Raw genomic sequence first — 24,524 nt, forward strand, 5'->3', positions numbered from 1 at the left:
GACGAGCGAAGGGGGAAGTAGGCTAGTGGCGGGGCGACCTTCCTTAATGGGGGTTGCATCTTCCCGACCGATGGTGAGCATGGCGGTGGTCGTGATGGCGGCGATCCCCATGGTGATGGCGGAGGCTGGGTCGGAGGTGACTCTTGCAGTCCCTGCCCTGCCAGTCGCGCAGGCGGATAGGAGGGAAACTGGGCTCCCTGTCTCGCCTAGTGGAGGAGCGCACGGTTTGCTCGCTTGGTCAGAGCTGGAGGGGTCCGAAGGAGCCACGACCAGGCTGGAGGTATAGCAGCCATCGGCGAGCCGTGGAGTCCTAGCGGTGGACATCCCTTTCGACTGCGAGGAAGACACCAGGGTGGAGCCGCCAGCCATCCCGTCGTCCTGGGAGTTGGTGATGATCCAGTCATCGTTTGATACTGCGATGGCTGGATCTTCCAGCGGATCGGGGGCGACCCACAAGCTGGTGTGCCCTTTGCCCTGGTGAGCCGGGAAAGGCCCGATTCATCCTTCGCGATGAGGAGGTAAACCTTTGGCACCTACTTGGGGAGAGAGGAGTGTCGATGGAGTCCGATCTCACCCTTACCAAGGCGAGGCTCAAGGATGCCTTGGAGAGGATTGAGCTCATCCATCAGGCCATGACTATGGACCTACCATGCATTGCAGAGGTAAGTTTTGTGCATTCCTGGTGTTGTTTTTGATTCCTTGGCATTTAAATGGTTGTCTCAGCACGCTTGCTTCTTATCTCATAGGACCTGGAGATGATGTCGATCCGTAAGTCCTAGTTTCTCTGGGAGGAGCACGATTGGATGGAGCAAGAAGCGGTGGCGTTGCAACGGGTCGATGAGCTTAGGCACCAGCTAGAGTCCACCCACCGTGAATCCCAAGACTAGACGGCCAAGGCGATAGGAGCACGAGCGGCAGAGATGCGTGTGGTCGAGCAAGCGACTGCTGCTGAGCTCGATGTGGCAAAGGCCCACTTGGCGGAGACCGAGGCGGCGCTCAGGAAGTTCCTAGAGGCTCTGGAAGTGGAGCAGAAGGCCTGGTCGGACGTCGAGTGAGATGTTGTCGTGCTCTGGAGGCAGATGCTCAGGGTAGAGGAGTCGAACACTCGGCTGCCCGAGAGGGTGACCCGGTAAGAGGAAGGGCTCTCCATTCTCAAAAGCGCCAGCCTCGGTACGTACCTATTTTGCCCTCAGTTGATGCCTTTATTTTTTCTTTTCCTTGCTCCTGAATTTGTCGTTCGTTTCCAGAACTGGGTGGAAAGATCGGCTCTCTAGAGCAAGAGCTGGAGACGGTCCAAGCGGCGGTCGGTTGGGGTGTGGAGGCACTAGCCCAGCCCCTTGAGGAGTGATGTGCTCTCGAGGGAGAGCTTGACCAGATTCACAACATTGCGCAAGTGGTGGTCTCTGAGGTGTTCGGGTCGGGACCGAGCACCAGTACGTCCGCCATCCAACTAGCGGAGGCCCCGAATGAAGTTCGGGCGCTCTTCTCTGACGGCATGTTCTACGGGATGTCGGGGGTGCTGATCTCGGTGGTGACCCACTTCCCCGATCTGGACTTCGTGGCCATCTGCAGAGGATATGCAGAAGGGTGTAGCGCAACGAGATCCATGCGCTAGGGGAAAGTCTGGTGCCGCACGCACAGATGGTCGCTGAGCAGGTCACCGCGCAGTGGGTGATGGAGGCTCGCCGTTCGACCGTGGCCGCAGATGTGCGCCGGGAAGACGTCGTCCAACCTGCAGAGGCAGCGGAGGCTAGATCGTAGGCGAGCTTCGTCCTGCCCCCTATCGAGCCAAACATCGTCCCGACCGCAACCGAGCCAAGCATCGTCGTCCCGACCACAACCGAGCTGCCTTCATCCTCGCCAATCGCACCGTTAACCGACGCCGCCGGGGGGCCACAATAGAGTTTAGAGTAGAAATAGTCAGTTTATGTAAAAGATGAATTCGTGGGGGAGCCCCCGTGGGAACAGTTTTATTTTCGTGAATATTTTAAGTTTTCTTTTGTGATGAAATCACTTGTGAGGGGAAGCTTGTCCCGTCCGCCCTTGTTTTTATCATTGCATAATTTTGTCTTTTGTCTCTTCTTTTTCGCACTCGCCCGTTGACCCGTAGGCTGCAACCTTAAGAACCCGGGCGTGGCCCGCGAGGCTTAGCTGCTCATAACCGTAGGTCGTGGCGGGGTGTGATCGGTCGGGAGGTTAAAGCGCAAGTTACGTAGGGTAATCAAAGGAACGGAATGCCCTTTCGTTTAAGCGACGCCCTTTTGTTTGGGCGAAAAGTGTTACTATATGATAGTAAAAAAGAAGAAGGGTAGTATCGCACCCCCGTGGAGCCCCCAAGCGACCCAGGCCGAGAGTGCTCGGTCTAGGGTGCTGCAGGATCAAGCATTGAATGGAAACAAACGGTAAGTCCGAATTTTAGAGAAAGAAACGACGTAACTGTTCATTGTTCCATGTGTTGGTGAGAATGTTGTCATTGTCATCCTTCAGCGGTAGGCGCCTGGTCGAATCACCTTGGCCACCATGTACAATCCTACCCATGGTGGAGAGAGCTTATGTTTGTCCTTGGTTGACTGGGTCCTCCTGAGTACGAGATCACCAACCTCGAGGATCCTACCCTGAGTTTTCTTTCATGGTACCTATGGAGAGTTACTGGTAATGAGCGGAGCGAATGATAGTCGTCTCACAAGCCTCCTCGAGTAGGTCAACCACGTCCTACTGAGCCTCCGTGGCTCTGTCTCAGACAAAGGCCTTTACACTTGGGGCACCATGATCGAGGTCGGATGGCAAACACTACTTTGGCTCCATATGCCAGGAAGAAAGGGGGTGAACCCCGTGAATCGGTTTGGGGTCATTCTTAGGCTCTAGAGGGTTGCAGGGACCTCTACAACCCAACACCTGGCATACTTTTTGAGTCGGTCAAGATGCAGGGCTTGAGTCCTTAAAGGACCATGCCATTGGCCCATTTGACCTGACCGTTAGTATGTGGGTGTTCGACCGAGGCCCAATCGATCCTGATGCCATATCCATCACAAAAGTCCAAGAACTTCTACCCGGTGAAGTTTGTTCATTGGTCGGCGATGATATAGTTAGGAACACCAAACCGATAGATGATGTCGAGGAAGAACTTGACCGCCTCTTCTGAGCGGATATTGGTGATGGGCTTCGTCTCTATCCACTTGGTGAACTTGTCCACCGCCACAATTAGGTGAGTGAAGCCACCCGGGGCCTTTTTGAGGGGTCCGACCATGTCGAGGTCCCAGATCACGAATAGCCAGGTGATGGGGATGGTCTGAAGCTCCTATGTTGGCAGGTGAGTTTGTCGAGCGTAGAACTGGCATCCTTCACACCTGCGGACCACCTCCTCTACATCTCGCAGCACAGTGGGCCAGTAAAAATCATGGCAAAAGGCTTTCCTGACCAGCGACCTTAGGGCCGCGTGATATCCACAGATTCTGGCATGGATTTCGAGAAGCTGTTTCCCCTGGTCGGTCGGGATGCACTTCATGAGCACCCCCGACGGACTTCGCTTATAAAGTTCGTTACTAATGGTGATGAACGTCTTGGAGCGTCGAGCGATTCGTCGTGCTTCAGTCCTTTTCGGTGGGAGAACCTCCTCGAGGAGGTAGGCGAGCAGTGGTGCTCTCTAGTTGTCTGGACTAGGTGCCATCACGACGACGTCGCCGGGCGACGTTGCCACGGAGGCGCCAAGGTTGGAGCCCCCGATCGCTCGGTCGGGGTCGGGGCACGTTTGGGGTCGGAGCCCCCGAGTGCCAAATTGGTGTTGGAGCGCGTCTGGGTCGGATCCTCTCGGATGCGGGCAGATGGCTCATGGAGGTCGTTTACAAAGACCCCGTCGACGGGTGGTTCCCGTCTGGCCGTCAATTTTGCGAGGAAGTCGGCGGCGGCGTTGTCCTTTCGAGTGACATGATGCAGTTCGATCCCACGAAACTTGTCCTCGAGCTTGCGCACCTCCTGGCAGTACGTCGCCATGAGAGGGCTCTTGTAGGAGGACTCCATGACTTGGTCGATGACCAACTCTGAGTCGCCATGGACATACAGCCGCGTGGCGCCGAGCTCGACGGTGATGCGCAGTCCGTTGATGAGGGCCTCGTACTCCGCGACATTGTTCGAGGCTGAAAAATGGAGACGGATCGCGTAGCGGAGCCTTCTCCCATCCGGGGAGATCAGAACCACTCTAGCCCCTGAGCTGGGCGCCATGGCCGACCTGTCGAAGTACATCGTTCGGTACTCGTGGGTGATGTTCAGGGTTGGGAGATGGACTTCCGTCCAGTCGGCGATGAAGTCGGCAAGAGCCTGAGACTTAATAGCGGTGCGGGGACGTACCTGATGTTGTGGCCCATGAGCTCGAGAGCCCACTTGGAGATTCGGCCGGCGGCGTCGTGGTTACGGACGACCTCCCTGAGTGGGTACGAGGTGACGACCATGACCTCATGGTCGGTGAAGTAGTGCGGGAGCTTCTGGGTCGCCATTAGCACGGCGTATAGAAGCTTCTGAACCTAGGGGTAGCGAATTTTGGCGTCGGTGAGTACCTCACCGATGAAGTACGCCAGTCGTTGGAACTTCAGGGGGTGTCCCGGCTCCTCCCTCTCGACGACGAAGGCGGCGCTCACAACGTGGTTGCTTACCGCAATATAGAGGAGGGATTCTCTCCGTTTGGGAGCGACGAGGATTGGGGCCAACGTCAGTGACGTTTTGAGGCTTTCCAAAGCCTGTTGTGCCTCCTTTGTCCAAACGAATGCGTCTGTCTTCTTGAGATGTTTGTAGAGAGGCATCCCCCGTTCGTCTTGTCGGAAGATGAACCGGCTCAGGGCGGCCAAACAGCAGGTGAGCCTCTGTACGCCCTTGACATTGCGTATAGGGCCTATGTTGGAGATGGCCGTGATTTTTTTGGGGTTAGCTTCGATGCCGCGCTCGGACACGATGTATCCGAGCAGCTTCCCATTTGGGACCCCAAAAACATACTTTTTCGGGATTCAATTTGACTGCTGAACCTTTAGAGGTTCACGAATATTGCGGCCAAGTTTGCGATCAGGTGCCTAGCTTGAGTCATTTTCACCACTATGTCATCTACATAGACGTCGATTGTTGGCTTTGGTCGCTCGGCTTGGTCAGGTTGGTCGGGCTGGGTCGATTTGGTCGGTGAAGCATCGCTGCATGCACCGTTGATAGGTGGTGCCAGCGTTCTTAGACCGAAAGGCATGGTTACGTAACAGTACGAACCATACAGGGTGATGAATGAAGTCGCTGACCTGGTCAGACTCTTTCATCGCGATCTGGTGGTAGCCTGAGTAGGCATCCAGGAATGGAGAGGATTTCGCACCCTGAGGTGGAGTCGACTATCTGATCTATGCTGTGGTAAAGGGAAGTGATCCTTTGGGCTATGCCTTGTTGAGGCTAGTATAGTCAACACACATTCTCCTACTTTCCCATTCTTCTTTTTCACAAGAACTAGGATTAGCTAGCCAGTCGGAGTGGTATACTTCTTTCACAAATCTAGCTGCCAGAAGTTTGGCGATCTCCTCGTCTATGGCCCTGCGCCTCTTGTCGTCAAAGCGACGCAGGCGTTGCCTGGCGGGCTTTGAGCCTAGAACGACGCGTAGTGCGTGCTCAGCGACCTCCCACGGTATGCCTGGCATGTTGGAAGGCTCCCACGCGAAGACAGCGTTTTACGCGTAGGAAGTCGGCGAGCTCGCTTTCCTATTTGGTCGGGAGCTTAGCCCTGACCCGAACCGTCTTGGTCGGGTCGGTAGGGTCGATCTCCACCGCCTTGGTTTCGTCAGTCGGATGGAAGGCACTCGAGGAGGTTGGCCCATTGCAGTCGAGGACTGCTGGAGTTGCCGAATTCCTGAGCGTCGGGAGCTTGGTGGAGTTGATGACGGCAGTGGCGAGCTCATAATGCTCGCGGTCGCACGTGTAGGCGTGCGAGAATGTGCTACCTATGGTGATGGCGTCGTTTGGCCCCGGCATCTTCAGGTTGAGGTAGGTGTAGTTGGGGATCGCTATGAATTTGGCGTAGCATGACCGTCCCAAGATGGCGTGGTAGGACCCCGGAAAGTCCACTACCTCGAAGGTTAGAACCTCCGAGCGAAAGTTGGTGCGGTCGCCAAACGTGACGGGTAGGTCGATCTGCCCGAGTGGATATGCTTGTGTCCCTATGATCACGCCGTGGAAGGGAGAGCTCACTGGGCGGAGCTCCGACCGGGGGATGCGCATGGCATCGAGGGTGTCGACGTAGAGAATGTTGAGGCCGCTGCCTCCGTCCATCAGCACCTTGGTGAGGCGCTTCTTGCGGATGATGGGGTCGACGACGAGCGGGTAGCGACCCGGTCGGGTGACGTGGGAAGGATGGTCTCTCTGATCAAAAGTGATCTGAGAGTCCAACCAGCTAAGGAAAGAGTGGATGGCTGACTCAGCGGTGGATGCCTCTCTGTAGCGTACCTTTGTGCAGGCGCTTGGAGTGGATAGCGTCGGATCCCCCAAAGATCATGAGGCATTCCTCGGGGTTAGGGAAGCCATCTTCATCCTTGCCCATCGTGCCTCCTTTCTTGGCTACCTCCTCCTTGACTTTCCTTTTCTTTGGCTTGGTGGCTTGCCACAGGAAGCGCTTGAGGAGCTCGCAGTCCTTGTAGAGATATTTGATGGGATAGGCGTGGTTGGTGCATGGACTCTCCATGAGCTTGTCGAAGTGGTCGAGCTGGCCCTGCTAGGATGCTTGCCCGCTCGGTCGACCACAGGGACCAAAGTTGGGTTGGCCAGTTAGCGCTGGTCCTTCTTGTTCTTCTTGCCCTTTTATGTGGAGGGGCACTCGCCTTGGTCCTCGCGCTTGCCTTGCCCCTATCCCAACTGCCGCTGAAGACCGCCCCGACCGCCTCCTCGCCGAAGGCATGGTTCATGGCAATGCCGAGCAAGTTGTGGGTGGTATGGGGCTTCACACAGCCGAGCTTGTTGATCAAGCACTTGTAGGTTGTCCTAGAGAGGAACGCGCTGATGATGTCCACAGTCGAAGACATCAGGAATGGAGTTGCACTGCTTTGAGAACCTACGGATGTAATCCCATAGGGACTCGTTGGGGTCCTGCTGGCAGCTCTTGAGGTCCTAGCAATTCCTAGGATAGGACATACGATCCCCTAGAAATTTTCGACGAAAGACCCTCTTGAGATCCGCCCTAGTCGCGGATGCTGTCGGGCGAAAGGAATTTAGCCATGCTCGAACATGCTTCCCCACGACAGATGGGGAGGTACTGGATGATAAGTAGTCATCATCCACTCCTCTGGCTCGACAGGCGAGCCGGAAGTCTTCGAGCATATACCGGGGTTCATCTCCCCTAGTGTACCTAGCGATGTTGGTGGGCGATCGGAAGCGCTGTGGGAAACGATGCTTTCTAGATGCGACGACCAAAGGCCCATGGCCCCAGGGCCGTCGGGCTAGGGCTCTGGTCAGTTTGGTCGGCCACCATGCCTGGGTGCGTGTCCTCACACTCCTCGATGGTCAGGCCGGGGCCCGCGCTGCCTGCTCTCGCCGCCATTCGATGGGCGTTACCATTGTGCCGGGCGTGGCGTCGATTGTTGATGACGCTGCGAGCGTCACGGTTCGGCCCGAGCCATTCGCGCACATGTGGTCGGTGTGGAGGGGGCACCGGGTCGGGCTGTGGTGCAGCCGCGACTTCCTGTTCCACGCCCGGCAACTGCTGTGGTGAGTGGATGGAGCGATTCGACTGGTGCAGCCCCAGTCCCCCGGTTGGGCAAGACGCCGCGAGTCGGTGTCGCGACGTGGAGCTCTCCGCCTGCTGAACGGTGGTGGCCTCCACCAGCGCCCGGAGGTCTACCAGCGCCCGGAGGTTCCGGTGGATTGCCTGTTCCTAGGGGTCGGCAGGCTCGGGGAGGCCGCGTAGAAGTATTGCCGCAGCAGCGATGTTCTGGCCAGCCCGAGCAAACTGAGGGGGGTCATGCCCACCGTCCAGTATGTTACGCTGGACCTGACGGGCACGACCCCGAGCGCTACTCGTCGGGTTACGCGTATGTGGAGCAGCGTGATGCGCCGGGCGGTCCGGCGCAGGCAGGTGCTGGCTCTGCCCCCTTTGCTGTTACTCCTTGTCGTGCTGCTGCGCACATGCCGGGGCCTGCGCACGGGGTCCGGAAGGGTGTGAGTCTGCAGAGACTCCACTACCTCCGGTGGCTGTCCCGGGGCGTCCGCCATAGCGTACTCCTGGGACAGAGGGTGGCCAGGTGCCATGACATCGCCGATGCTGGAGCCATCGCTTTTGACCTCATCATCGATGAGGTCGTCGGAGGCGGGAGCGAAGCCCGCCATCCCCACGAACTCGAACATGAGAGGGGGTGGCGTCAGCATCCTTTGGAGTCCCCGCGTGCACGCGTCCACGGGGGACGTGAAGCCGTAGGGGAACCGGTCACACGACGGTCACGGTGGAGACAACGGGGTCCCTTCAGAGAGTTGGCGGAAGGTGTTAAATAGTGAGTAAAGAACAAAATGTACATCACTCACCGTGGTGTTTGAGCCCAGCATGGGCTCGAGGCGAAGCGCAGGTGTCTCGACGTTGAGGTCGTCGAGTGGCCCGGGCCCGGTGGAGGGCGCTCCTCCTCCAATGGGCGCAGGGACAAGCGTCTCCTCGCGGAGGCGGAGTACGCCGAGCTGGTCGGCAATAAAGTATAGACTCCCGAAGAGGAAGGTCTGAAGTGGCACGAAGACGGGAAGAGCTCACATCCCAGCAAGTGGGAGCGTGGGAAACTCCAGCGAGCCAAAGCGAATCGTATCACTCGAGCTCGCCATGTCGAAGATGGTGGGAAGGTGGGCCATCCGATGACCAAAAGCGTGAACGCACGGCGTCCTCCCCACGAACGGCGCCAACTGTCGGTGCGAAATGTGGCAAACAAGTAAATATTTGTAGTTTTGTCGTGTGTTGTGATCGGATATGGCCTAGCACTTAATGACACAGGATTTATACTGGTTCAGGCAATAGGCCCTACGTCCAGTTGAGGTCGGTCGGTGACTTTATTCCTGAGTCCAGGTGCTTAAAGTTTGATGTGGGGTTACAAACGAGTAAGGAATGAGAAGGGGGGTGTTAGAGGCCTGGTCGGACTCTGAGCTGAGTGGCAGAGAGTGACGGATGCTCAAACGTGCGTTAAGTATTGGAGAGTATGCTTTGTGTGTCCGAGCTTATCAGCTGTTGAGAGCGTGTAGATTGTGTAGCTGTCGAGCTCTAGAGCCGTTGTGCTGTTGTCCTCGAGTCCTTGAGTCTTCGAGTCTTCGGGGCTTCGAGAGGTTCGAAGCTTCTGTCCTTCTGGTAGGAGAGAGCGCATCCCTTTTTATAGTTGAAGGGGATGGCCTTAGAAGTCAGAGAGAAAGAGAGAGTTCATACGGACGCAGCCTAGTCTTGTTGCCCACGTCATCGGGTACGGGATGGCCGTCGGCGCCTATAATACTGTTTATGTTCAGACGCGTCTGGCTGGCTCTACCATGTTCGCCTGGTACCACAAACGACGGCGCCCACAATAATGTTTATGCTCTGACACGTCTGGCAAGCTCTACCGTGTTCGCCTGACATGCCCCGATGGCACCGTCCTGCAGGTGCGCAGGGCATGGCAGGGTACGGTCCTCGATATTGCGGTTGACTTGAGCGCCTTACCTTATCCGCTCCGCCTGTTCCCTGAGCCCATATCGAGCGGGCCTCCCCGGTCGGTCGCTCCTAGTCGTCCCCGACCGTGTCGGTTGGGAAAGTGCAGCGAACAGAGGTCCTGTCATATTCTCGATTAGAGAAAGGGGGTCGGAGTCGGACTGCGGTCCCACCATGGCCAGGCCTTCCGGTCGCACCTCCGATCAGATCTCCTAGCCGGAGGTGCCGGTCGGGGACCGGATCGTGGTCTTGACCTGTCATTGTGTATCTGGGCCGGCCCAGGCACGTGCTGTCGCTGCGCCGCCTGTTGGGCCGAGTTTTGCAGAGAAGCGGGGCCATTGGGAACCCCGGATTTACGAACCCGACACAATCTATTCAAGCTGAGACATATTTCGCTCAAATTGGGTGTGCTGTTGAACAAGCCCTGGGGAATTCGTTCGCTTGGGAGAACACAAACAAGCAGAACTCATTTTGCTGGAAAAGGGCATCTCATGGCATCGTATTGATGACCAAACATTTCATCAGGGACCCTTCATTGCAGGTACCCGATACCCTGCACCGCTGATTTGTCACCATGTAGTAAGAATTGGACATAATCCAAAAAAAATGGCCTTTACATCTGTGTATTGCAGAGAGATTTATTGCTTAGCATGGAGGAGGCTATACAAAACTACTAGCTGCGTTATAGCATCGACAATGTAAGGATTCTATTTGTTACTGCTCTGTACTCTGCAATAATGAAAATTTCAGAGCACTTGCTGAGGGCTGCCGCTGGGGCGAATTGCAAGTTGCTACTCCGTGCAACGAGGCTGGCAGCTGTAGTAAAATATGCCTTCACTGTATCAATACTCGATGTACTCCATTCTGTATGATCCTCATGTTTTTGTTCGCCAGCATTTAGCCACTTCTTTGCATGCGACATGTAGTAACTATTATATATTCAACCATCTGTATTTGACTTTCCAAACTTCAGTAAATCCTAATGCTTAACGACCTGGATTGACCGCTGAAATACACATGCTCTAATGAACTCCCATGCAAGTTTTGCAGCTGTGGATTGATGGGATCAACATTGATCCATGTTATATATGTAAATATTGTTTGGTTAAAATTTCATTTTCACTTGTATTAGTGATGTTTTGGGAGCAACAAATTGGATTAAAATAGCTGTTACCAGTGTCTAGAAAAGCCAAAACGACTTATAACAGAGGGAGTATCTAGCAGTGATATATACATGAGAGAATTATTATCTGGCGCTGAAAAAATCGGTCTTCCTTCTAAGGCACTTTCGAAATCGAAGTTTCTTATCTAGCACCGAGTTGAAATTTCATTCTCTATTTGGCATTACCGTCCATTTCCTTCACTAACGGTATTAAGTGGCCACCAAATGACCCATATGTCCCTATCTATATCAGAACTATGTGGTGTCAAATAAGGAAAGCATGATTGTTTGCGGTGTCAAATAAGAAAGGTATGAATGTTGTGGTTGTGAAATAAGGAAGAGATCAGTTCAGATTTTCAAAGTTGGTTTTGATTATACTTGGTGCTACAACTGGAACATAGTAAGTGCTACAACTGGAACATAGTTTCACAACGGTGTGCAGGAAATGAACTCAAAGAGAAGCTCATGGATAGTCATCGGCTGAACTCTTAGATTTGCTTCTAACATGTAAAGGAGGTCATGGAACTACTCCACCCGTATCTTTGCTGTTCAAGTCATGGAGTCCCCACTGCTTAATAATTACACACTCAAGCAACATCCGGTTTGTCATCCTCATTGCAAATAAATAGCTGAAGCTCGGCTCCAACTTGCCACAACCAGCTCTCCTGCCTTTGCCGTGGCTGCCCATTCCTCATCCCTTCTCACTACCGCCATCCTGAATTGTGATCGGCAAAGGCAGTAACATTGTTATCAGATGTAATGCACCAATAACAAGATGTTTTTGTTGTGCTATAAGCCTATAAGATTCAAATCTTCTGCTTTATTTGCAAAGCAGCTGATCATTTAAAGTGGGAGTGGCATCAGAGATGTGAAGGTCAGGTAAACAAATAGTAACTTGAAGCAGAGATGGTATACTGCAGCAGCATTATAAGGAGGCCTCGTAATTCCTCAGTTCAGATAAGAAACCAGGAAGGGGCCAGCTAGTGATCCTGCAATTCTATGCACTCAAGCACATAATCCTCATGAAATAATTTTGCTTTACTTGAAGACATATTAACTAAGCAATCTCATCAACTGCTCACTCACTGTGACTGTAAAACAAACATTTGAACACATATGTAGTGACCGCGAAAATGAAATAGGTGGAACATGGATTTGATCTTGCTGATCCTCATCTATGAAGTGACAAGAGCAGTCACATATGCCGAGTAGTATGCATGCAAAGATTTTATTTCCACTCTGATGTTGAATATTCTCTGCTCAACTTCAAATAGGTAGAAATTAACAGCCATAATGATTCATCGTAAATTTGGATGATGCAAAGTTTAACACAAGATAGGACAATCAGAATGCAAACATCTCATCATAATCACGAGGACAATCAATTGCACAGCCCTAAAGAAGTCTAGGAAAAATGTTCGATAAAATTATCACGAAACACAAACCTGATCCATGGTTAAGTCGTACAGGTCACACTTGGGGGAATAAAATGCTATTCATGAGCTCGGCGAGGGCGACAAACTGGAACACCGAATACAGGAAGCGGATCATGTTCACGGCCTCCAAGTACCTGCGCCGCAGCAGAATGTCTGAGGCATAAACGGAATCGCCAACCCAAGCTAGACTCAGCATGCGAGTAAATCGAATCAAGGAGATTCTTGCGGCTTGCGAGCGAGCACGGCGAGCGCGCTGAGGCAGAGCCCCACAGCCGCGCCCCAGGCTGGCAGTGGTGCACCGTATCGGTGCGGCCTAGTGCTTGCGCCACAGGTGATATAGATAAGGTCCGATCTTTCGATAGGTACGATAGCGTCGATCGATGGAGACTCGACGTTCACGATTTAGACTTCGAATCAAGATTAATTCGGACCCTCGCAACCGTTACACCACTACTTCGTTGGTTATCAACCACGCGAACGCAATTGATCTCACCGAGAAGGCTTTCCTGCGAACGATTCGAGAACACAAACAAGAACGGGATAAACGCAATCTGAAATTGCAAATAAATATGAGGCTTATAATAACGAGAATGAGTTCAAGTCTTTATTCGAAAGGACTAATTGCCACATGCGAACAAGATCAAGAACAGGGGTCCTGGTTCACAGCAAGCGGCCTTGGCGGCACAGTTGCAGCAAAACGACGTCTGTTTCACGAAAAAATCAAGAACTAAACAAAACCCCCGACCCTAAGGAGAGGGATGGCTGCTAATTATAGAGCCCCGGACGTCACCCCCTGGACGTGGCTCCTAATGGGCTCTAAGACGATACACGGCCCAACGGACCAAAAGACGGTGTCGCAGCACCCTAGCAGATTCTGTACGCTGACTTCTTTCGATGATTCCCGTTGATTCCGAAGGGCTTTTGACGTGAGACCACTTGCATTGGCTTCCTTATCTAATTAGCTTTCCATCCATATGTGGATCGTCCAAAATGGAGCCCGGACGCGCCCGTGTGACCAGTTTTATGCTATACAAGTTCTGGAACCCGAGATGGACTCAAACTTGATTTGGGCCTCCACCTTGGTGACTCGAACCGGATAAGCTTCAAGCCTTCTTCTCGGTTAGGACACCCTCGCTGATCTCCTCGTCCTCTATCTCCAAGCATGGTCGTATGCATAGAGCTCATGTCATCATCATCCTCACTTTCTTGATGACAAGCCGTCATCGGCGTCGATTTTGCTTGAAGTCGATCCTGCACAACATGAGGACAAACGAGGTTTCCAAAATAATGGAAATGGACAATGTTGAAGGGACCGTGACGCCTAAGAGAGGGGGGGTGAATTAGGCAACTTAAAAATTCTAACTCTTAACTATAGCCTCTTTTTCTAACCTTAGCAAAACCTATGCAAAAGATAAACTATCTAAATGTGCAACTACGGTTTTACTAGTGTGTTGCTATCTCTACCGCAAACGTAGTAAAGTAATCAATGTAAATGCGAAAGTTAAAGAGCAAGGTAGAGATATGCAAACTCCCGTCGACGACTCCGGTATTTTTACCGAGGTATCGAGAAGCGCGCAAGCTTCCTCCTAGTCCTCGTTGGAGCCCCTCGCAAGAAATCCCTCGCAAGGGCCAAGCTCCCGGTCAGGTAACTCTGTGGATAGCCTCGGGCCTTCCCCACGCGCAAGTGGGTCTCCGACGTGCCTTTCGACAAGCCTCTCCCAGATGCTCCCCGCCGTCTTCACTATCAAGCTTCCGGCCGAAACGCCGCGGGCCTTGTTTCCTCCGGTACATGGTGGCGGCCACACCACAAACGCGGTTGGTGTGATCTCGTAAGACTTTAAGCCCCTCCGATGTACAACAATGGTGCTCGCAAGCATCGGGTGGTAAGAGGTATGCAAACCTCACTAAACACTAGGCCTAAACCTAGAGCAAGCGCATAAGCGGTGGTCTAATCAACCTAAGCACTTCGCAAAGCATCTACGCTAATCACCTAATGAAACACTAAGCACTATGCAAGTGGAGATCACTAAAATGGTGTATCAACACCCTTGGTATGTTTTCTTAGCTCCACTACGCTCAAATGGCCGATTGGGGGTTGTATTTATAAGCCCCACTAAGAATATAGCCGTTGGGGTCGAACTCCTGCAATTCTGCTACTGACCGGACGCTAAATCTTCCTGACCGGACGCGTCCGATCGTCCCGACCGTTGAGCCGGCAATATACTGATCGGACGCTGGCCAGCGTCCGGTCGCCTGCCACTGGACACGTCCAGTCATAGATTTGCCGCTCTGGAACCTTACTGTACTCGATCGGACGCTGCTGTCCTACGTCCGGTCAGTTGCCGCTAGCGTCCGGTCAGTGTTCGGTCGCCTATGTACCGATCCACTTGCCCAGCATCCGGTCGCAGCGTCCGGTCGCTTGTCCAGCGTCCGGTCCAGCGTCCGGTTACCACAGTGAGCTCATCTCTTCGCGATCTTGCGTACGGCTTGGTTTCAATCTTCATGCTTGGACTTTGCTTGATATCTTGGGTCTTCTCTTGTGCTTCTAAGATCTTTCTTAAGGTGTTGATCATCGGATCACCATGTTGCCTTCGTCCAAGTCACGTCTTGCACCCTATTGAACTACAAAATAAACACTTGCAAATTCATTAGTCCAATTTAGTTGTGTTAGTCATCAAACACCAAAATCCAAAGTAAATGGGCCAAGGGTCCATTTTCCTTACAATCTCCCCATTTTTGGTGATTGATGACAACACGACCAAAGCAAGCAAATGATAAGAATTTGGAGATTAAAAACTACCTACTTGCTAGGATGCAATGTAAAGTGCAAGGTTATATGATACTAATTGACAGATACCAATTAAAACTTTACTTAAAAGCTTGTCTTGCCCTTGCAAATGTCCCCATGTGATATTATGGATTAAAGCCTAGCTTTTTAAAAAAAATCTCCCATTGCTTATTCTAATCCATAATTCACTTTCCTCCCTTTTTCGGACCATTACCACTTGTAGACATCAACTTGATGCTTGCCTTTGGTCCTTCAAATTCTCCCCCTTTGGCATCAAACATCAAAAAGGAAGACATTAGTAGCACAAAGGAGGGTCAAATTTCGTGATCCTTTGTGTATAGAGTGAAATGGATCACAAATTTTGACTCTCACATTATATAGACTAAGCTCCCCCTAAATGTATGCATACATATGGTAGAAAGCAAAGCATATGCATAATTAGCAATTTATTGCACAAGAGAGTTTAATCTATATAATGCATGGAGAAAGCATATAAATATGAAATAAAATCAATATGATGATGCCAATTGAAGAATGATGCTTAACTCCAGGGACTCCAATTTTCTTACAATGAGACTACTACACATGTGATAGGTTTAAAAAATTGATACCATTTGAAAAAGTGTTAGTCTCAAAGCATCCAAGTTGTAGAATTATTCCCCCTAAATGTGTGCACACAAATATAGAATACTTTGTAGAAATCATGCACATTGATTTTAGAATCAAAAATACCACTTGAAAGATGACATCTCATGAATGTGAGAATCATTTTCAAAATAGATATTCAAGAGAGATTATCTACAATTTGGACTTTGGCACATATTAGATGAACAATAGTAAGACAAGCTATGTGCCGTGCTCCTAAACATCTATGAACCATGTAGGTTTGCTCCAAGGGTTAAAAAAACCGAGCAAGCCTACCATAAGATATACCTAGTGTATGCATGACAAAAGATATAAGCATGCAAATGCAAACCTAGGCATGATGAGTAACTAGATGCTTAAGATATCAATTTGTAAGAAATACCAATTGAAAGATGTACCAATTAAAAGGTAATAACATCTAGTTACCTAACATGGGAAGGGGAATTTGGGTCCATAGTATTCACTAACCCACTTGGCAATAATTTTGTCCATCATGATGCACCCCATGAAATGCACTCATACTTTGCCAAGTCTCCAAATTCCCCGAAGTCCGACGGACTTCTCACTTCCCTTTCGGAATCTAAACCTTCTTGGTGCTCTTCATGTTTGAAATGATTTCCTTTGGCACCCAAAAACGTTTGACCCCATTGTTGGCTTGCTTGTTCACCTTGATGGCCACCACCTTGTCATTTTTCTTTTTCTTCAAGAGATAAGGTGTGGAGGCCTTCTTGTCCACCTTGTTGGTGTAGGTATTGGAGAGCTTGCTTGTTTGCTTTTTCTCCTTCTTCTTTGCTCCTCCCCCATTCTTCACCTTGCACTCATAGGACTTGTGACCTTCCTTGTGGCACACGTAACAAACCACGGTTTGTCCTTCATCAAGCTTCTTCACTCCCTTAACGGTGTTATCTTGATGAAGTTGGGTTTGCTTCGCCTTGCCTTTCACTTGAGTCAAGTCCTTGGTGAGGCGAGCTACTTCTTGCTTGAGTTGCTCATTCTCCTTTGCAACCTCTTGTGTGCATGTATCTACAACAACTTTCTCAATACAAACTTGGTTGCACAAAGGTGAGTCTAAACATAAGTCATTACTGAAAGGATCAAGATGCCCAAGAGGGGGGGTGAATTGGGCTAATTCTAAATTTTCTTGCAATAATCAAATCCTACGGATAGCCCAATTAACCCCTTATGCCTAGAAAAGTGTTTCTATCACACTAACGCACAAAGGACTTGCAACCTATGTTCCAAACTTACTCTAGCATGACAATTCTATGACTGTAAAGACAAGTATTGAATTGCTCAAAGTAAATACTCAAAGTAAATGCTCAAAGTAAATGTTCAAAGTAAGGAGAGAGGAACGCGGCGATGTTTTGCCGAGGTATCAGAGAGTCGCCACTCCCCACTAGTCCTCGTTGGAGCACCTGCGCAAGGGTGTAGCTCTCCCTTGATCCACGCAAGGATCAAGTGCTCTCTAAGGGTTGATTCTTCGACACTCCATCACGGCGAATCATCCAAAGCCGCTCACAACTTGAGTTGGGTCACCCACAAGCTCCGCCGGGTGATCACCAAGCTCCCAATCACCACCAAGCCATCTAGGCGATGGCGATCACCAAGAGTAACAAGCGCAAACTCTCACTTGACCATGCGAAGCCTAATGAGAAGATGGATGCACACTTGTCTACTCTTGATTCACTAATGAGGCTACTCTCTTGGATTCTCAAATCTCAATCACCTCACTAGGACCTTGCTCTTCTTGGCACTCACAAACGCGTTTCTCAGCTGTTGGAATGAGCAAAAGTAACTCCACACACGAGTGGAGGTTCTATTTATAAGGCAGCCTAAAAAACAAACCGTTATGTGCCTCTGCGGGGTGACCGGACGCTCCGGTCATGTTGACCAGACGCTTCGGTCAGTTCAACCCGCATTCTAGTGAAAATGTGTTGACCGGACGCTGGCAGGGTCCGGTCAGCATTGACCGGACACGTCCGGTCGCATTAAACCCTTACTGGAACCTTACTATACTCGACCGGATGCTGAACCCCCAGGGTCCGATCAGCACTGACCGGACGCGTCCGGTCGCAGATTCCCTTCTCTGGAACCTTACTGGAGTCGATCGGACGCTGTCTCTCAATGTCTGGTCACTTGACCTCTCCAGCGTCCGGTCGCACCGAACGTAGTCTCTTGATCAAATGAACTGACCGGACCCTACGGCCAGCGTCCGGTCCCACCGGAGCCAGCGTCCGGTCAGCATTTGACCCTCTATTCACTTCCAACTCTCGATCATATGTGAATGAAGTTTGCTCCAAAGGATCTTAGGCATTCGTAGGAGCTACCTAGAGCTAGTTTTAATAAGTGTGCACCATACCTAACTCACTAGACTCACCTAGGTCAAGCTACCTATCCATACCCCTTTAATAGTATGGCCAAAGGAAAAAAAACAAAGTCCTAAACTACTCTAAGTGTCACTCCAACTCCAATCGACACTTAGAACTAGTCATCCTTAACCTTGTCGTCCATCCTTTGAAAACCAAAACGATTTCCATCGTAGGGGCATGACCACCTCGATTGCCCAATTGATCTCCATTACCATGACCTAACTTAATTGCCTCTGCAAAACACACGTTAGTCATAGTAATCTTATATTGTCATTAATCACCGAAATCCAATCTAGGGGCCTAGATGATTTCAATCTTCCCCTTTTTGGTGATTGATGACAATACCACCTCGAGTATGGGAAAGAGTGAGGTTTTTGATGGGCTTGGTTCATATAAGCTTTTGTCAATAAGAACAAAAGTGTTAGTCAAGCTTATATGACCCAAGCCAACACAATATACTCAAAGGATATGAATTAAGCATGAGTACAAGTAATAAAGCTCATTTGCATCGGAGTATAAACGCGGAAGCAAGAGCAAATGAGCATAATACAAGTGATATGACATAAAGGAATTCAAAGTAGAGAGCACACATGTCATAAATCACAATTACGTAGATATCACTATCACATAGATATAATAGTATGCATGAAAGTAACACAGGAATGCATAATAGTAATAGTGTATCACACAAATAAAAATCCAAATGTATATAATAAGCTAATACTAGATAACTTGCCCCCCTAAAAGTCGCTCCCCCTGAGTCTACATACTCGAACCCTCTCCCCCTTTGGCATCAAACACCAAAACCTAAGGGTCGGTCGGTGGGGCTACAGCGGACGAGCCGAGCGCTGAAGTACGTGGAGCAATATGAAACTAGGCGCCATCATCATCTGACCCGGAGCTCTGTACTGACTGACCCTCTATGGCAGGAAGTGTCGCTGAAGCAGTCTGGGTCTGAGCTAGGGCAGGTGCTGCCTGTGATGCTGCTAGGACGTCTGTCGTAGGATCTAACGAGGCGACAGACAAGGGGAGCCTCTGAGTAGTCATGACAACTAGAGCTGCTGTAGAAGGACCGGCAGCATGCATATGAGGTGGTGTAGGCATGTCGATCAACTCGCTGAAAGATGCTCTAAGACTCCTGGAGACTGACGTGTCAGGCACAAAGAGCGAAGCTGACTGGTCCGGTGTGAAGCCCGTCTAAAATGGAGTGAACTACGGGGCTACCACTGGTGAGGCTAACCACTGGGACACCTGTACTGGAGGTGAAGCAAACTGAGCTAGAGGCTGTCCCTAACTCTGAAGCCCACTGGGCTATACTGCTGGAGTCGTCATAGTGGTGGCAGGCTGAGCAAGCTGAGGCGAAGGCTATGGCTGTGGGGCCCCAAGAGCTATCACTACATGCTGCATGAATCCCATGAGCTGCTGTTGCACATGTAACTGCTGCTGATGCATCTGCTGCTGCTGCTAGAGAAGCTGCTGCTGCCTCTGGAACTCGTCCTGACGAGCCTAGAACTGTGCGAAGTTGGCAGCTGTCTCCTAAGCCTGTCTAGCCTGATCCTACTGCATTCGCTCAAGAATAGCAATGAGAGCGGGATCCATCTGTGGTGCAGGTGGAGCTGAGCTAGAACTGCCTGCCTCTGCATCGTGTCTGCGTGGAGGCATCTGAGGAATCGACAGATAATCATCATCTGAGCTGTCACTAGACTCTGTAGCCTCCTGTTGTGCCTCAAGCTGCTCCTCCTCAGTAGTGGCTATGCCTCTGATGATCTTGTCCTGCTGAGCTGCTGACTCTGGAACATCTGGACAATGGCTGGGCTGAGTGGGGGCCTATGGTGTGCTGTGCCTGATCCTCTATGCCATATTATATGCTGGGAACTCTGTAGTGGCACCTCTGTACTCAGCAACCATCTCGGGTGTCCTAACTGACACTGCCTTCAGCATAAGAAATGTAATCCAATGTGCATAGGGAAGCTGCCTGTGACCCTTGAAGCCCTCAGCAATAGTATCCTCCATCTCTGATAGAAGGAGGTCCCAAATATCGAACACGGTCTGCTGCATCAGGGCATTAAGAAGCCAGAGCTATAGGTGAGTCAGACCCTCTCTGTATCCCAACCTAGGAAGTAGTGTCCTCCTGATGATGGCCTCAAGCACACGAGCTATAGGAGTCAGGTCACTGGGGTTCCTCCTTGATCCCTCACCAAAGGGCTCCTTGAAACAATGGCGCACAAGGTCTATAGGGGGCACCAAACCACCATGAGGACGCCTGGGAGGCTCCTGCTATCCATAGCATGCCTCTTGTAACTTGACAGGCTGCTCCTGTAGCCTCAGTATCTCCCGGGCCCTAAAACTCATCATCCTATAGTCTTTGCTGTTGAATGCAAAATGTATGAAGTTGTGCTGTGGAACAACGTAGAGTGAAGCATAAAACTACCGAACCCAAGATGGTACATATAGTCCAGTCCGGCCAATCAGATCTGTCAACCCTAGCAAATAAAACAAGTAGGGGCGGATATGCTCTCCGGCTGCTGCCACAATACACTCTATGCTGTAGACTCTTTAAGATCTGAACACTGCCCCACTGTTGAGATAAGCATTATAGAAATCCTCCTAGAGTAGTGTATAGAAACCCTCTGCTGCTCTCTCATCCCTCCTCAGAGGAAACCACACATCGAACTCAACAAACCTCAACTGGCGAACCTATCTGGCTGTGGCGGCCCTCAAGTCAAGGTGTACCACTAGAGGTAGACCCTGTGGTCTGGGCAGTGGGTGTGAACCCCTGCGCTGTGTAGCTGGCCTCGGTGGAACTGTAGCACTGGTACGACCAGAGCGGCGTAGCTGGGGTGCCTGCTCGGTCTCCTCGGCCTGCTGGCCCTCCTGAGTCTCCTGAGCTGGCTAAGGCTCTACTGGTGGGGGCTGCTCCTGCTGGGACTCCCCCTGAGGTCGAGGCTCCTCAATAGCCAATTGACATCCTACCATCATGACAGTCCTAGGTGGACCACCATGACGACGCTCAGCCTCCTCGACTACTGCCCTCTGTGCTGGTGTGAGCTATGGATCTACAATGACAACACCACTACAAGTGCCACCTCTCTCAGCATGGTCTGCGGCCTCTGCAACTGCTGCTGCATGAGCCATCTCTGCGTCGGGGTACTTGCGCTTCTTAGATGTCACCTACTTCGTTGCCTTGCCTTTCGATCCTATAGGCTGGCGAGGCGAGGGCCTCCGATCGTCATCTCCTAGACCACCACCAATGTTCTTGGTGCGAGCCATTTGATCTGACAGGAGGATGAACTGCCACTGATGAAGATCAACTGTCAAACTAACACTCCTGAGGCTTGGCCTCGATCCTTACTCGTGAGCTTGGCTCCGAGTTGACTGCCAACTACCATAGGAACCTCAACAGCACCGACTCGCTGCACGATAGAATAGATGGATATACAAATAAATACAATATATCTAATAGATGCGAAAGACCTAGGAAGCAAGCAATGTAGGTGCGAGATTGAGACGACGGGCATGCTACCTGACGAACCGGCGATCCGAGAGAAAGAGGGACATGTCACGCGGGGGAAACCTTGGAACCGGCTGATGCTAGGGTTACGAAGAACTGCGATGAACCGGTGGCCCTAGATTATTTGAAATCAGTGATTTGCAATGGATTTAGGTCACAAGCAAGGCAAATTCAAAACAAGGATAATGCCTTACCAACCAATCGAGGAGAAGGGCTAGGGCTTGGATCAATGGCCTTGAATGGCCCTCGGTGCCTGGGAAGCTGACGGCGGCACTGAGTCGCAGGAGGTGCATGGGTAAGGCGAGCGCGCGAGGAGGCTCGCTGGTGGATGGAGCCGAGCGCATGGTCGTGGGAGACGAGAGGCTCGCGGCTATGGTGGACTGGTGGCGCGTGGAGCAGGACGGCGGTGTTGGAGCGGGAGAGCTACGGCGGTGACCTGGCGGCGGCTCAGGCTAGGGCATGGTGACTATGGCGATTAGGGTTAGACGCTGCTAGCTGAGATCAAAGATACGGACGGTTAAAAGGAGATCCCACGTGTAACGGAGATGGAAATAGGGAAAGAGTTCAGAAACTGCACGTTCTCCAATGACCGGACGCTCCGGTGGTAGCGACCGGACGCTACCACCCAGCGTCCGGTCGATTCCAGAGAGGTCCAATTCCTCTGGAATCACGACCGAACATGTCCGGTGTTCCATGACCGGACACAGGTAGGGTCCGGCCAGCTCAGCTTGATTTTCCTTCAAACGACCGGACGCCGAATCCCTTCCTGACCGAACGCACAAATGCAGCATCCGGTCACTCCTTCAGCAGCAGTTCACCTCCTGTGAACTGACCGGACGCTAGACAGCAGCGTCTGGTGCAGCGTTCGATGCACCTTTTCTAGCAAATCTTCAAAGTTCCTTCGCGCTGCCTGTTCCCAATCAAGTCCCAACTTGAATAAGATCCAAATAAACACCAATTGGGACTGATGTGAGTGACCTCTCTCAAACCCTCATATTTTTCAAAATATTTTGCCTTAGGCTATAATTCTTTTTAAGAAAATAGGCAATAAGAGGGCAAATGGAACAAAACGACAAAACAACATCCATGTATATGCAATACTATGTAAGTAAATCTAGTTGCTTGTCAAGTTTGATCCAAGGTTAAGCTTCTTCACATGCTTTTTGGCGGTTATCTTAACCATGTTAGACAAGCCCTATATGCATTGCCAAAAATTTAAACATGTTGTATATTACAATGAATGCAAGGGACAACACAAGCTCAATTTTTAGTGAAGTTGCTAAAGTCAAGTATATTGAGCTCATTCCGCAATCTACAAAATATAGCCTCATCTAGCGGTTTAGTGAAGATATCTGCTAATTGATCTTCGGTTCTTACACCTTCTAGTGATATATCATTTTTAGCAACATGATCTCTTAGAAAGTGATGGCGAATATCTATGTGCTTGGTGCGAGAGTGTTGAACCGGATTATTTGCAAGTTTTACCGTACTTTCATTGTCGCACAAAAGAGGTACTTTTTCTAGAACTACACCATAGTCTAGCAAAGTTTGTTTCATGTATAAAATTTGTGCACAACAAGCACCCACGGCAATGTATTCCGCTTCGGCGGTGGACAAAGCCACACTATTTTGTTTCTTGGAGGACCAAGACACAAGTGATCTACCAAGCAAATGGCACCCTTCAGATGTGCTTTTTCTATCAACTTTGCATCCGGCGTAATCCGAATCGGAATAGCCAACTAATTAAAATATAGCTCCTTTAGAATACCAAAGGCCAATGCTTGGTGTGTGCTTAAGATACCTAAGGATTCGTTTTACGGCTATTAAATGTGTTTCCTTATGATTAGCTTAAAATCTAGCACACATACACACACTAAACATGATGTCGGGCCTAGATGCGGTTAAATATAACAAGCTACCAATCATAGAACGGTAAAGAGTTTGATCAACCGGGTTACCTCCCTCATCTAGGTCGAGATGTCCATTGGTAGGTATTGGTGTCTTGATTGGCTTACATTCATCCATCTTGAATCTCTTGAGAAGATCTTTTGTGTATTTCTCTTGAGAGATGAAGATGCCTTCTTTCATTTGCTTGACTTGAAAACCAAGAAAGAATGTAAGCTCACCAATCTTGGATATCTCGAACTCCTTCGACATCAATTCACCAAATTCTTTGCATGAGTCTTCATTTGATGATCCAAAGATGATATCATCAACATATACTTGACAAATGAAGATATGCCCATCAAGCTTCTTGGTGAATAGTGTGGTGTCGACCTTCCCAATGGTGAAGCCCTTCTCAATGAGGAAGTCCCGAAGGTGCTCGTACCAAGCTCTTGGGGCTTGCTTAAGCCTATAGTGCCTTGGACAACCTATAAACATGATTAGGATATCTAGGGTCTTCAAACCCGGAAGGTTGATCAACATAGACTAGTTCATTAATAAAGCCATTTAAAAATGCACTTTTCACATCCATTTGATATAGTTTCATTTCATGATGTGATGCATATGCTAGAAGGATACGGATGGCTTCTAATCTTGCAACCGGTGCAAAGGTCTCTCTAAAATCCAAACCTTCAACTTGAGAGAACCCCTTTGCAACTAGTCTTGCCTTGTTTCTCACAACAACACCTTGATCATCTTGCTTGTTGCGGAACACCCACTTTGTTCCAATGACTCTTGCACCTTTTGGTCGCTCTTCAAGAGTCCAAACTTCATTGCGAGTGAAGTTGTTCAACTCTTCATGCATGGCATTGATCCAATCTGGATCTTTTAGAGCTTCTTCCACCTTGGTGGGCTCATAGCAAGAGACAAAAGAGTGATAAGCAATAAATGAAGTAAGTTTTTGAGATCGAGTCATTACACCCTTTGATGGACTCTCTATGATGAGATCTTGTGGATGATCTTGTAGGAGAGGTGTGTTTCTTCTATTGACCACTTGAGGAGGAGGTTGTGGAGCAT

General features: G+C 50.4%; 1 protein-coding gene across 1 annotated transcript; it reads right to left on the reverse strand.

Annotated features, from left to right (window-relative positions):
- Positions 1-5,718: 5,718 nt before the first annotated feature.
- LOC136515771 (uncharacterized) lies at positions 5,719-6,234 on the reverse strand. Its single transcript, XM_066509272.1, has one exon. The coding sequence runs from the start codon at positions 6,232-6,234 to the stop codon at positions 5,719-5,721; it is 516 nt and encodes a 171-aa protein (XP_066365369.1).
- Positions 6,235-24,524: the final 18,290 nt, after the last annotated feature.

The sequence above is a fragment of the Miscanthus floridulus genome, chromosome 17 (genome assembly GCF_019320115.1).
Source record: "Miscanthus floridulus cultivar M001 chromosome 17, ASM1932011v1, whole genome shotgun sequence".
Taxonomy (NCBI): domain Eukaryota; kingdom Viridiplantae; phylum Streptophyta; class Magnoliopsida; order Poales; family Poaceae; genus Miscanthus; species Miscanthus floridulus.

Coding starts and splice junctions, on each gene's coding strand:
- LOC136515771 (XM_066509272.1), bottom strand. CDS start 6,234: ATGCGCATCCCCCGGTCGGAGCTCCGCCCAGTGAGCTCTCCCTTCCAC.